This window comes from Linepithema humile, chromosome 1 (assembly GCF_040581485.1).
Source record: "Linepithema humile isolate Giens D197 chromosome 1, Lhum_UNIL_v1.0, whole genome shotgun sequence".
NCBI lineage: Eukaryota > Metazoa > Arthropoda > Insecta > Hymenoptera > Formicidae > Linepithema > Linepithema humile.
In genome coordinates, this window is record NC_090128.1 from 1,165,621 (window position 1) to 1,180,234 (window position 14,614).

Sequence of the window (14,614 nt, forward strand, 5' to 3'; positions counted from 1 at the left end):
ATGTACCCCGGCTATCCGATATTGGCCCCAATAATCGCACGAGGGCGACAAAACCTGTTGGCGACGATTGCCGTTAATTCGAGAGACTTCGCAGTGGCAAAGTTCAGTGCTTCATTTGACATGGCGCTTGTCTTTGAGTCGCTAACTTTGACTTTGACTTGTCAGGCGGTACTTTAGATCTTTGACGAGGTCACAAAAGGTATCATTATACGGAGTTTATAACCTGCACAAATGCCGTATTAAAAGAATTATTTAACATTTATAAAAGTTAATCAGTAACGTACAATTAAACGTTATTTTTCTTTTATTTATTTTTTTCAAACTGTATCTAAAAATTTTTAACAGCCACTCTTGCTGCCGTGAGTTTTATTGATTTCAACCGAATTAATAATTTAGTTACCGTGGTGGTTTGTTGTCGCTTTAACGAGACATCACGCTTCTTTCGACGCCTAGTGTATTGTTTGATCGCAGCGGAAAAAGCGTTTTCATGGCGCATCGCGCATTACACGGCAGCGCCGCTGTAAATGACACGCGCACGCGATGCATGTCGAGAAATTGCGAATCCGAGCGAGCCGCGTCGTCGGATGGCAAACCTTGTAATATTCCTCGCGACTGCAGCCGCCTTAAATAAAAGTAAGAAGCAAATTCGTACACGCAGACCGCGGCGTTGTTTGCATTAATTTGTACACTGAGTTCGCCGTGGAAAGAACGCGAGACCGAGCTCTCCTACCCCGAGGAAGACGGTTTTGCGGTAGACTAGTCGTTACTTTGAGACTTCACGGACAGGTTGTTTATGCATGTTCAAAAATTGATGGTCGAGAGATGATGCGTCGTGGCCGCACGAAGGTTCCGAACCTCCGAATTCTTTTCGGGTATTCTCATTTTTAGATGCGCGCAGCGAAATAAGTCAAAGATTTAGAACAGGGAGTTCATTGTTCAAGAAGCTCATTGTTTTTTAATATTTTCTTGAAAAAAGTATAGTTTCGCGTTTCTGAACGAGGAAGAATCTTTTGCAATTACAACTACAACTGACTTTTTAATAGATTTTTATTATTTATGTGGAAAATTCTTTGTATGTACTTAAATAAATTTTTATTTTGTGCTAAAAAGATTGAAGGGAAAAAATTAGACAATCAATTCTAGATTAAGTCTTTAATCTCAGATCTATTTTAGATGTTATTTCTCATTTAACATTCAAATTATGAATCTGATTTATTTTAGCCACATTTACAGTACTTCAGATATTTTAATAGTTAGGAGATATGCGCCTTGGAACATTCTGTGCAATATTATCTATAAATTTTTGGTCTTTAAACATTTGTATGTTTGTAAACTACATATTCTGAAGTTAATAACTTTATTGGTAGCTATACAAATTGACATCGGATAGAGTTTTTTTAAATATGTATTATTAGAGCTGTTTTGTATCTTTTTCATACAAGATAAATTATAGTTTCAATTGCTTATAAAAGTATTGACATTAGTGCATCCGTATCTTTGATACTTTAAACGGCTGCTCGCAGCGATCATCCCTAAAGCTGTTGATAATATTATATATAAAAAAGTCATATATATATATATATATATATATATATATATATATATGTGTGTGTGTGTATGTGTGTGTGGTACGCAATCGTACCGTTGGCTACCCCTGGTCAGGTAGTATAGAAGTAATTATTCATAGCACGCAATTACGAGCAGTGCGCGGCCGTGTCGCGCTGGCGCAGCGACGGTATCGCTGCATCAATTGCGGGCGCTAGTTGCGGCCCTGATTGCGGGCTCACGTTTCAAAACAATGATTTATCTAATTAAGCCTCACTTTTGCATTGTTAGCCGCGCTTTCGTTGTTGTAAGCTCGCCCATTATTCCAGCGCGCCCATTACTTCCGAGGCACGAAATAGCGATAGACGACTACGACCCCTCTGATCGCGGTTTTCTTCCTTTTCCCCCTGTTTTCAGCCGCTTTTTTATTCCCCTTTTTTCGTAAATGATCGCGCGTGATCGCCTTCGTCGGAGACGCGAAGAAAAAGTTTCCCGGAAAATCGCATACAGAAATCGCCGATTCCCGTCCACATCTACGGAAATGTAACTACGTGCAATCATGGCATTCGCCTTTTCTTCGATTTCGCGGAATATAAGAACGATTGCTTTGTCACTTTAATCGCGAAGCTTAATGACAAAGGAGTTACTGATATGCATATAGGATATCGCAGAACGACCGATCTTAATTTAGTAATAGAGCCTTTGAGCAATTGATTTTTTTCTGAACTGAACTGGAATATGCAAAGCCCGGTAGTCTTTGAACTCCAAGCATGCTAAGCTCCTGCAATAGAATAATAAAGGCTTTTTTAGGGTTTCAATTTAATATTTGATTACTGAAACGTTTAATATGAAATATTAAATAGTTGCAATAAATATTGTGTCTCGCGAAATTTTGCTTATGTAAAAAAATGACATTATTTTAATAAAATGACAGTTATTAAAATATTTTCTTATCGTTAAAAATATTATTAGGAGAAAGAAAGGTTTAGAATAATTAAGGAATATGTAGATAAAAGAAATTTTGAGTTTTTAAAGCACTTATGTCAATGATAAAAAGCGGTGAATAGTTATCAGATTGTGTAGTAGGCATGGAGCCTACCGGCAGATATTCTCTCTCATCGTACATTGGAGAGTCAAAGTACTCACCGATAGATGGCGAACATATTATACTTAAAGAAGAAAAGAAATTTTATGTTTTTTGTGCAATAATTTCTGAAAAAAAGATATAATATATAACTTCTATTTTGAAATCCGAAATGTTAATTTTGATTTCGTGTATTAGTATGTTAAATGTCATACTAAAATGTAGCCAAGGATATTCAGAAAGTGTTATATGAATCATTAATAGAGAACTAACTAAAAAGGATAATAAATATAGTTGTAAAATTGTTTTATTTATGTATTGTATAATGGATAATAATTTTTAGTTGTAGTTTTGCAAAAATCCGCACAGAGCATTCAAAATAATACACTAAAATATAAGATTTTAAGCAATAAATAAAAAGAATTATAGGTATTTAATTTGAATTTTGTTAATTTTAATATTGAACAATCAGTTTGATTATTGCTGCAAAAAAAGAGAGAATGTTTTAACTTAACGCTATACTGACAGTGTCTTAAAGAAAGATTCATATTTTACTCTGTTTGAAATAAAATTTTGAAGAACTTGTCTTATAAATTTTATAAAACGCTGTAAGGCATTTTGCGTTAATAAGCGTCTATGTTCTGTAAAATTCTTTTGCGCAGTAAAGTGTAAAACATTATCTCGCGGCTTGCATAAGTATTAACTACGCGCAACTTATGCGATGCAAATGACTCTCGTCTCGTGTAATCTTTGCGGGAGATTGATTCCTACATCGTCAAATGTCGAACACTTGTATGTCAGATGCAGTGTCCAAAGGTGCATGTAGCTGCAAAGGTCACGTCGTAAATGTCATATATAAATGTTATTCCCACAAAGCAAAATGAATGTCCAATGTGTGACGCAATGTATTAGTTAAAACATTGATAATGGGACAAAAATCCTTTATTATGCTACTCATGAAAATATATAATACTAATATTAATACTGTACAACACTAAAAACTGAGGCATAAGTGAACGTCATAAAGTTATGAATTAACTAAATAAATTCTATAAAAGTTTATATTTAATGAACTAAATCAATTCTGAATTATTATTTCTATAAGCAAACAATTATAGTAAATTTTTGCTATATGTAACGATAATTTCTATTTATTATTATTTATTTTTATTTTGGATGTTATTGTAATGTAAATATATTTATTTATTTTTACAGATAAAAACTGTGTATGTTCGTTCCGTCGTAATATAACAAAATAACGGGAGTGCCGTGATAGTTCCGCGCGCGTTCGAAAAAGAGTTTCGATGAATTATAGCGCGAATCTATAGATGAACGCATTTACGCCGAATGTTACAATAAACATTGGGACACGATTGAAGTCTTTTGAGGAGGGCTTTTTTCTCGACTTTGAGCTCGGCTCGAGGGAGAGAAGAATCGATTTTTATCATGGGATCTTGACTTCGGTGACAGAAGTGTCAATATATGATGCATGTTGCATGATGCATGATTTGTTATTATGTTGCTTTGTGCATGTTCAAAAAAGCATGATGTTACTAATGCATGATAGTAACATCTAAATCATATGATCCACGGCATAGAAGTCAGCATGTTTTGACTTGAGTCCATTGGCACTGAGATGATACTCGATATCCGGTTGACCCCATGACTAATCGATCCTTACCTTCTTCGGGCTTATGTTTTGCTTTCTGTTTTGAGATAATCGTGCCCCAATTGGTAAATGCGGTCGTCTGAAACGCGGACGGGTTTCGCGCGTAACGTCGCATCTTGGACAATTCGATTCGCCTGCGACGTCGGGAGTGCCGTTTAAAGTGTAGCGCGATTTTCATATTCGGGTACGCGCGAGCAATGCGCGTTTCGCGACGCGTGTGAGTGCTTGAAGGATCGTGAGTGCTTGTGAGAAGATGGAGGCCTAGGAGGCATTGGGCGACGGCAGAGCAACGTTGCGGTAAGTTATTTATCATACAAAATGTATTACTTTTTTTTATCAAATTCTCTCCAAAAAATTGATAACGTTTTATAAATTGACAAAATTTTATGTTAAAAATTTAATCAATTCTAGCTTTATAACACAATAAAAAAAAATTTATTAACATTTAATGAGTAATTTCTGAGAAAATCTGATCTGATCCTCATTTGCATCGGCTGATTATATCTGATATTTTATAGCAAGGACAAATGTAAGTTATATGTATATTACAAACAGATTTCCACGTTTATGCTATCGTAATTCTTGTAACAATGAAAGAGTTACATAAGCTAACTTCTCACTATTTTTTTACGACTGGTAAAAATTAAAACATTTTTATGCTAGAAAAATCACATTTTGTATTGATTTTTTGCGTTTTAATAATGTGACTTGATAAGCTATAATATTTTGATTCTGTTATAAAACTAGAATTGATTAAATTTCTAACATAAAATTTTGTCAGTTTATAAAATGTTATCAATGTTTTGGTAAAAAAATAATTTCTAATATTACATAAAATTTTTAAATTAATTCTTTATTATTTCGTGTGTACTAACAATTTTTAAATAGTAATAACGGGTTAATATGCATTTCAAGCGGACATTTTCTATTGCGAACATATCCATTATATCAGAATCATCTTTAATAATGAATAAAAGAAACAATGACAGTATTACATACATTTAATTTCCCACGCTATCCTTTTCTTGTGTTTAAAACCTTGTTGGAAAAATCTCTGCAATCTTTTATCTGCTTTCCAAGGCACACAAGGCTTTGAAGTTTCACTGATGTCACTTTTCCGTCACATAAAGCAAATACGAAAGACATCTTTCTATTACTAGTATGATGAAGTGACACGTTTATGCATGATGCGTGAATATTTTCTTTTCAAACTTGCAATTGCTTATTGTGCAAAAAAATTATTTAAAAAATATATATTTTTTTATTATACTGATACTTAATGAAATAGTAACGCGAAGGTTTTTATATACTTTGCTAAAATTATTTGACGTTATTAATATAACATGACATTTTAACATATTTATAAACTAAATTATTATTATGCAATCGAATGTTAATTGTACGTAATAATGTCATTTTTACAATCAAAAATAAATCTATTAAAGTTTCTAATTCATGTACGTGTTGGTGACGAATAGGTAATTAATAAGTGCATTATAAAAGTAGGATGTTTCTTTACGAAGTCTGCAATTAAGAAGACAATAGTTGTATTGTGTGTTCAGTCAAAGGGGTTATTTTCTATGGGTTACGCGGTGAAGAAAAACTGAAAGATTCCTTATGTTATCTTTCAACAAAATGCAAAATTTTTGCGCGGCTAAATTTTATATTAATATTTTTAATGTATATTAATGTATATTAATACAAACAAGCAAATATTCCGCATAATAGAAATATTCTATAAAATATTTAATCACGCCTCCTACTGCGGTTTTTTTATTCGTAAAATTTTTTAAATTGCATTGCGTGTATTATATGAAGTTTCTATACGTATCTGCATTAAAAAGTAGCGCATCGGTTACGCGGCGTTAAGTTTTGCAATTAAGGGACGTGCACACGTGTGTCTGGAGATGAAAGTAAAAGTTTTCAGATCTCGATTCCGGTGAAGCAGTAAACAAGCTCTACGTGCCCAAATTTGCGTGACTCAGACGGGAGGAAAGACTCAGACAGGACATGACGAGACGTACGCAGAGGAAGGGCAAAGGAGGAGGTACGGACGAGTCAGCTGTATAGGGAACAGAGCCGGCGCGAACGCGAGTCTTGCGTGTATTGAGGTCCCAGCGACACGCGGTAGCATCCGCATAGCGTTCTGGTGCCGTATGCGTGAAATGAGTTCTTAACGCGAATAAGATTTTTTCGTCAAAAGGTGTGTAATACGTTATTAAAAGCGAGGGCGGAGTATTCATTCTTTCGGTAATAGGATCGAGAACGCAGACTGGGAATATGACGGACATTCTCGTTGCGTGCTATTCTCTGATGCTGATACGAAATGAGAATTAAACAATTATTAATATACAAAGATTTTTAACTGTTTAATACAAGATTGGATATTGTAGTTTGACAAAGTATCCGCCGATTGAATAACGATGCGAATAAAATTACAAAGAGAGCAATAAAATCGTTCCTTTTTTGAAATACGACCACGCTATGTTCTTCATTATTTCTTATAATAATAAATTGATCTTTGTTTAGGGATTTGCCAATATTTCTTTTCGATATCTTTCGGCGAAACTTTTGAAAAATAAAACTTTACAACACCGTGACTGTAATATTCAGAAACTATCTATATTCGCGATATATCGTCATCGATAACGTAGAATATCGTAATGTGTTGCGTGTCGCTCAAGCATTTCAATCACTGGCAAACTCGCTTTCGGCATATATTCGTTTTGATATCAGTTTACAATGTATACCGAAGTGCATGAGAGAAAGCCTTTGCGGCTTCCGCGAGAAATCGTTGATCTTCCTTGGATCGTAATGTTACTATATTATCGATATCGATAGTCGTTGTTACTGCTGTCGTTTCTAGCTACAGTGATATCGCTTATGTCTCGCGATCAGATAACACTCACGAAGAGCCGGGCTCTTCAGATAAGAGGGTACGTGACGCCGGACGAGCATGTGTATACGCGTCACCCGTCAGGATGGAGCGAATGGATCGTGGCATGGGAATCGGTAGCGATCGCGGAACATTATTGTTCCGGTCGGGCTTATCGTGCGGCCGGTAATTTATGTATTTTGTGACCTGCAATTGGATTACAAAACGCGTGCGATCGATTCGTGCTCGTGTCATGTTGCGACTATTATTGTGCCTACAGATACAATTGTAAAGAGCTTTATAGAACGAATGAAACGAGTAAAATATATGTGCTTGACTTGATGCGTGAGTCAATTCCGGAATATGGATGACGGTTAAAATTAGAATCTAGGTTTTGAATTTATTTTTTTCTAAATTACTTGCAAATTATATGAGACAAGAAGAAATTAATAATAATGATAATAATATTATAGAATGTTTATATCTGTGCTTTTAGTTACATATAATGCACGCGTTATAATACTGATTTTAATTAATATATCAATAAGTTGTTAAAGTCGCAATCGACGTTCAACTTCTTCTATTCTAAGTGGTTATAAATTTCAGTATAAATTAATGTTGGAAATTTTTTGGTTCAAGATATAAGGAATTAGTTTATTTATATCTTACGCTAATATAATACAGGACATTGGAAATCGTATATTGATTTATATTTTTGAGAATTTATCGTATCTTTCTCCACTTGAAAACATCTGAACTGCTTCACTTATCAAATATCTCCGTTGAAATAATGTATCGTTATTACCAACCTCTGGAAAAATATTTCTCCGGACTTGGTCGAATTAGTGAATGGTTTGCGCGTTTCCATCGGCGTGCGTCTCGGCGAGAGCAGATAGGCGCTAGGTGCAGTTTCGCGAACTGGGCAAGGAGGAGAGGATGCGGACGTGGAGGAAATAGGAAGAGCAGACCCGGGAGTAGGTGGAATCCCGAGGCGCGCGCGATGATATCGTTCGTCCGGTGGTTCCGCGATGCCAGGTCGGTAGCGCCATGCTGGTGCCGCGATTGGTCCCTTTAGCTTACTCGAAGGCGTGGCGAGTGTTGCGGGTGGGAGTCAGAGAGGTGAACCTGCGTCACGGTGGGTAGAAGCCGACGGCCGGTCTCCCGGTCGACCTACGGAGGTTACTCCTTTGCTGGGCCCACCACCACCGGCCTGCGCCTCCACTCTCCGATCTATGCCACGCTCTCCTGACTTATGCTACGCCCGGCAGGCTCGCCAGTACACGACACGCTTCTACAAGGCGAGCACCGCATCGTCCGCGCTCGCTTCGCTACCGCGAGCCTGCCTGCACGAGAATTCTGCCAACCCGCCCACTAGTTTTCGCGTTCGCTGCTAGATTCGAGTTCGCCAGCGTAGCACGGATAGATCCTAGATCGTTGGATCTTCGACAGTTCGCGATTGAGCGAGTTTCGCGTCAGTCCGATTCGCTCCGACGGACCGTGAGGGTGAAGGAAGAGTGTCACCCGGGTAGGGGTAAGAGTCTTTCTTTCTCCCATCTACGATAAACAGGAAGGGAGGGACTGACAACGCGCGAGAAGGGAGGGAGCGTGAGAGAGGGACGCGCGAGTCAGTTTGCGCGCACACGTGACGCGACCGAATCGGAAGGTTTCTTGGTGATAAGCGTCTCATACCGGTCGACCGAGCTCTCGGTTTTCGTCGTGGCCTCGGCGTTGGATGTCTCAGGTATCCTGGATACCGCGGCAGATATACTGGAATACCGCGTTACGTGATTGTCACACAACCGGATGACAATAATATCGAGTGGTACTGGGCGTCGAGAGGGGTGGTGCTGGTGCTTGTCAGAGCAGTGAGAGTGAAGTTTATATGGATCTGCAGTGAGGAATAAGATAACGCGCAAACCGTTCGGAATATCGAAGCCGAGGATGGAACGAGTCACTCGTTTCCATCCCGGGCTGAAAGCGACGGCGATGCATCATTGCTTAAGTGCCCTGGGACCGTGTGATTGTTACTGATTTTTGAACGTTACTGACGTTCTTCATTGTGTGTCGTAGTGACATCGTTAATTACGATTTCAAGCTGAGCTCCGATTCAAAGTGAATGACTAACGACAGTGAAACTCTTGTTCTGTGTTTATAAAAATGTGGAAGGATGATTTTATTCGATATACAATGTATCACGAATTTTGCATCGATGTCGAAAACGACGTCAAAAAGTCTACGGTCGAATCGATGGACGAATCTGTTGACACTGGGCGCTAGATTTTGTGAGATGTAGAGACTCTGAAACAAGTCTGTTGAATAATTGCTCCGGCCACTGCTTGTTACTCATTATTATCGGTACCATCAGATATCAATCGCCGAATGTTAACGTAAGATCCGATTGCGAAAAACAGCACCCGCGTTCTCAGAGAACACTGTCCGGCGGTCATTCGTCGCCGCTCGGTGGGGCGAATTTGCAGAGCGACAACAGCTGTCGCAGCTGCCGCGTCGTAATCGGCCGCGTGCGTACGGTGATACGGTCATCAGGAGCAAGTGCCCCGACGCCAGCAGCTGGTGGTAGTGGCACCGACGGTGACAGAGGATGACGTAGCGTCGTCGCTAGAGGCAAGGGGCGTCACGGTCTGCACGGTGTACGCGCTGGACAGAGCCGCCTCGGCGGGGCTGGGGGTGGTCGGGGGTGGTGTCGTCGGTGTCGGTGGCGGTGTTGGTGGCAGCGGCAGTGGCGGCGGCGGCGGCGGCGGTGGTGGCGGCGGGGGCGGTGGTGCATCAGGGATCGCCGGGATCTGTGGACCGCCGACCGCGTCCCTCGCGCCGACGGATTACGTGACGGCGGCATGCTATCCCCCGGGATCACAGCTCACCCTGACCGCCACTCACCCTCAGCCCCACGTCGTTGATCCCGCGATGACGCCCACTTCGGCGCCGGTACCGACTCCGACGTCGGCGTCGGGTCCCAACAATCCCGTCGCCATGAGCCAGCTGGGGACCGTCTACGCTACGAAGAGGCGGCGTCGAAACGGAAAGAGGTCGGTGCGAGTCCGTTAAATCGATACGATAGTCGGAACGAGAACGACCGGTGTCATTCCGCTACTCGAAAACGGAAGGAAGCCACTCGTGTTTTCTACGGATTTAGAACATTTGGTTTTTTTATCTCTGAGGTGCGGAACGAGATATCGGTCGTTCTCGTTTTTCAGCGTTATAGCGAAAATAGTGTAATCTAGTCTTGTATTCAGGACTAAAAATGCATTTGAAGAAATATTGGATTATAACTTCAATTATCAAGCTGCAGCAAAGAAAAATGTTGGAAAGAATTATCTGTCTTATAAATGTAAAATGTCAAAGTTAAAAGATTTGAAAGAATTGCGTTGTTAAAAATCACACGTTTTAGCGGCGGGTTTTGCTCGTAACAGAAATAGAAATTTCATTAAGTAAAATTGAATAAGGTGTGATGATATTGCATATTCATTCTAACACAATTAAGCATAGTAGACGATAGCTATTAGCTAAATAAAGAAATAAACGCAAGACCGTAATCTAATTAAAAGATAGATAATATTTAAATATAAACATAAACGTTCACACCATATCAGAGCATATATCATAATTAATATAAATCATTGTGACGAAAATGGAATGATTTTAGTGCGATTTTAACGTAAAGTATAAAATTGTGTAAAAATGTTTTATGAAAAATTTAAAATTGATTTTGCAATGTTGGACCACATTGCAAAATCAATGTTTCTACGAGCATTTAATCGATGAGCATTCTTTATATACTTAAGAAACTAAACGACATGGAAAGCGGACTATAGGATTAACTTTGAAAGGCTCTAAAGTATCGCAGTTCGAGACGCATGTATAATTCACGCGTCTGAAGCTCGTGCTAATGGGGATGAAGTTGAGTGCTAGCACGTAAAATTGTACCTTCGCTCATAAAATTAACGTCGACAACTGATTCACAGACACACTTTAGTTCATTCAGCTAGGTATCATCTCGCGAGTAATGAATGCGCTTTACGCGCACGTTTGGATTCACATTTACTGATTATTTACCGATTATATTTGATCTATTACAACAGATTTTTGTTAAATTATTTGAAAAATAGTATATTTTTCTATTTTGCGAATCTCTTGCAACATTTTTTCTTAATTTATTTGACAGTTTATTTGATCTGTTATAGTTATATATTTTTTGGAAAATAGTTCAATACTAATGCTGATTTTTGTGGTGTTTTGTTTTTATTTGCTTTTCCGTAAATAAAAGAAATTTTTTTTAATTAATAAAATTTTAATTCTAATTTTTTTCTTGTTTGAGAAATGTATGTCAAACTTAAATGTATATTGCATATAAGTTTATATCAACTCAGAAGACTTTATTAATATATTTTAATAAGCATAACAATATTTAAATGATTTTTCTCTTGAAATTGTTCTAATTATTCTTCTAGATTCATATTTTTAAATAAAAATAAAAGTGAGATTATGATTAAAAAACATTTGCTTATCGCAAAAGGAAGTAATACTTAATACTGCGGAGCTGTTTTTAAGGCGCAATAATAGATGCACATTACACAAAAGATCGTCGTTAGATTCATAATGTTGCGACTGATGACCGGCGAAATTGCAGGTGCACGGGTCGCCACAAAATGTTGTTTTCTATGCATACGCGGCGAATTAGGTGGAAACCAGTAGCCCGCAAACGATCATTTGTGATTTGTCAGAAGAGATACGGTTATATATTAACAATGATGACCGGAATAAGATGTACGGTCGCGTGTTTGTTTGTTCTGGAACATGTCTATCGAGCTATTTTTCCCGCCATCAACGAATGTGTATAATGCTTCTTCTTTGTGCCTTCTGTCTCACGCCAATTTAGTTTTTCTAGACGCATTGTGATTACACCACGATTATTTGAAGATACTTTAATTCAGTGAAAACTCCTATTTACTTAAGTACATGCGTTTACACTATTGACGAACCACTTAGACACAATTTATCTTGGCAATATCATTTAGAAACATTCTAAGTGCGATTTAATTAGATACAACTTTGTTTTCGTTTGGAAAAACATTCAATCACATGTGTTAGCTTAGCGAATGAAAAAAAGTCTTAACATTAAACAGTGCTATATAATAAAAGTTTTAATAAATAATAATGATTAAAAATATTTTACATTATTACAATAATTCGTCGACACGTTTTGATTATTTTTTATTTTTATGAAACATTATGGAGATGTCAATTTATTTTTGCTTTATTTCTGAAATCTTTTTACAAGATATTTTAATATTATGCTGACATAATTGGAGTGGCAGAGCTAGATTGATAATTGATGTCCTAAAAGTTTCGTTACTTTTAATCAAGCTCGCGTGCGTTAATGGAATTAAGATTGGCAGCTCTATATAGGAATACAATTCTGTTGTTTCACAGTTTGGTAGCTCGATCGCTTTAAAAAGAAGTCTATGTGAGTAGAGCAAATCTGTAAATATATAATCAGACAAGGAAAAGATTTAACCTTTTAAAACTCCATTTTGAAAATACACTGAGAATACGTATTCATTTACATCAAATGTCGCGATATTTAAAAATTGTACCATTATCTAATAATGACGTTTTCTATGTTTGACAAAATATGACTTTATTGGAGCAAGCGACTCTTTACAAATAATGACTAATTAAAAAAAAAAATTTTTTTAAATTTGATTTCCTTAACGTTATAATGACACTAAAAATTAACAAGTACAGTGTCGACTCTCGTGTTGCTGCCGTGAGTTTCCGCAAAGAATCGTGCTGACGGCTCAGCTAAAAAGTCATTGCGTTAGTATTTTATCGCATTAGTGAGTTGTGCGCCGGCAAACTTTTTCATGTCTTCGTTGCGAGATCGTGGCCGGGATATCCAGGGTATCGCTCGAGCGCTGCTTGAAAAATTAAGGTAATCTGCACCAATCTGATAAGCTCTTAATCCCCTCGCGACGATCTCACATGCTCCAGGTGCTTCTTTTTTCCCGCAAGCACGCGTCTTAACGTGTGTAACGTATGTGCGGGTGTGCGCGAGTCGCGAGAGGGTTGCCGAGCCGCACGGGTGCACACGCGACGCGTCCGATGCATCAAGAGGAAGATGCGCCTAGGGTAGTTGGCCGCTAAGCCGACAGAGACGGAACGGTTCGGCTGATTGCGTAGAAGCGGAAGACTAAAATCTCTCGAGTCGAGTCCCTTCTCGCTCCTGCGCCGCTTCTTCCGCAACCTTGTTAACCTCGGAATGAATCGCGACTGCAACGGCGCGTTGCAGCCCGCCGCCGCGACGCTTCCAAATGCAGAATACTTTTGCGACTCGCCGGGATTCAAGGCGAACGTGTACGAAGGCTAGCCACTGATACGTATACGGGGTAGCCCATTAACTTCAACCACTTCGTGCGCTTCGCATCTTGTGTGCCCACCTGAATGTCTTCATAAAGTATCGCGAGGTAGGAGGCGTGATTTATCTGTTGAATTAATTTTTGAAGGCCTCCGAGCTCTGTTTGGAATTTTTATTAATGTGTCATGCGTTTTTTCGCGCTTGTGGAAAACGCGGCTTGTATCGCGTGCGGTCTATAGCGAGGCAAAGAGCGATCGTTGTTTTATAAACTTTTGCGAGTTCCGAAGAAAACCATGCGGTGAATACTCCATTTTTTTAGACAAACCGCTGTGCGCACTTTTAAGGAGAGAGCCGGTATTACTGCGATATATAATAATAAAGTGTCTTCATAAAGTATCGCGGAGCAGAAGGAGCGTGATTTATCGGTCGAATTAATTTTTGAAGGCTTCGGGGCTGTTCGGAATTTTTATTAATACATCACGTGATTTTTTATACTTGTGAAAAATATAACAAAATGATATAAAAAAATATAGTTACGCTTTTTGACGGCAATAATCTCCGATTTACAATATATCAAGTGTGACTGCTTATTATTGCAGTTCTGAAATGTATCTAAAATGTGAGTAGTGAATTTTGTTGAGAACTCTGAATATATTGCGCACAAAGGTTCGTTCGAGCATTCGTTCAAGCAGGACGTGCGATGCGTACGATCGCGTCAATCGCGCACCCGCGTCTCGCAGGCTCGACAGGCGTCAGTTCCTCGACGTTGAAGGCGGCCTCTTCCTCCCTCGTAGCTCCAGGACCGACGTGTCACGTTGAGTAATCGGTCCGAACCCTTTTCCAGTTCATGTAGGTGCCTTCGACGGTGAGGAGCGTACCCCGTGATCGCGCGAGAATCACGGACGGGCGTAATGGAGTTTTAAACGGTCGTTCGAGGCATACGGGCAACGATCGGCGATCTTCCTCTCATTCCTTCCCCTCGAGTCGTCTTTGATACGACATACGAGGAGAGCGCGGGAGGGGGGGGGGGGGATCGGATGGGGCTCTATGCCAGGGAATGCCCGCAGG

General features: G+C 39.0%; 1 protein-coding gene across 3 annotated transcripts in view; it reads left to right on the top strand.

The window, feature by feature from the left end:
- Positions 1-14,614, top strand: part of LOC105674645 (protein single-minded) — a 187,543-nt gene that overhangs the window by 18,334 nt on the left and 154,595 nt on the right. For 2 of the 3 annotated variants that reach the window (XM_067348233.1, XM_067348234.1), the window contains exon 1: positions 9,921-10,217. In XM_067348233.1, the coding sequence (XP_067204334.1) occupies positions 10,096-10,217 (122 nt within the window). In that variant the 5' untranslated portion in view covers positions 9,921-10,095. Of the gene's footprint in view, positions 1-3,844; positions 4,596-9,920; positions 10,218-14,614 lie in introns of those variants that run through there. The other variant, XM_067348235.1, reaches the window with a different exon arrangement.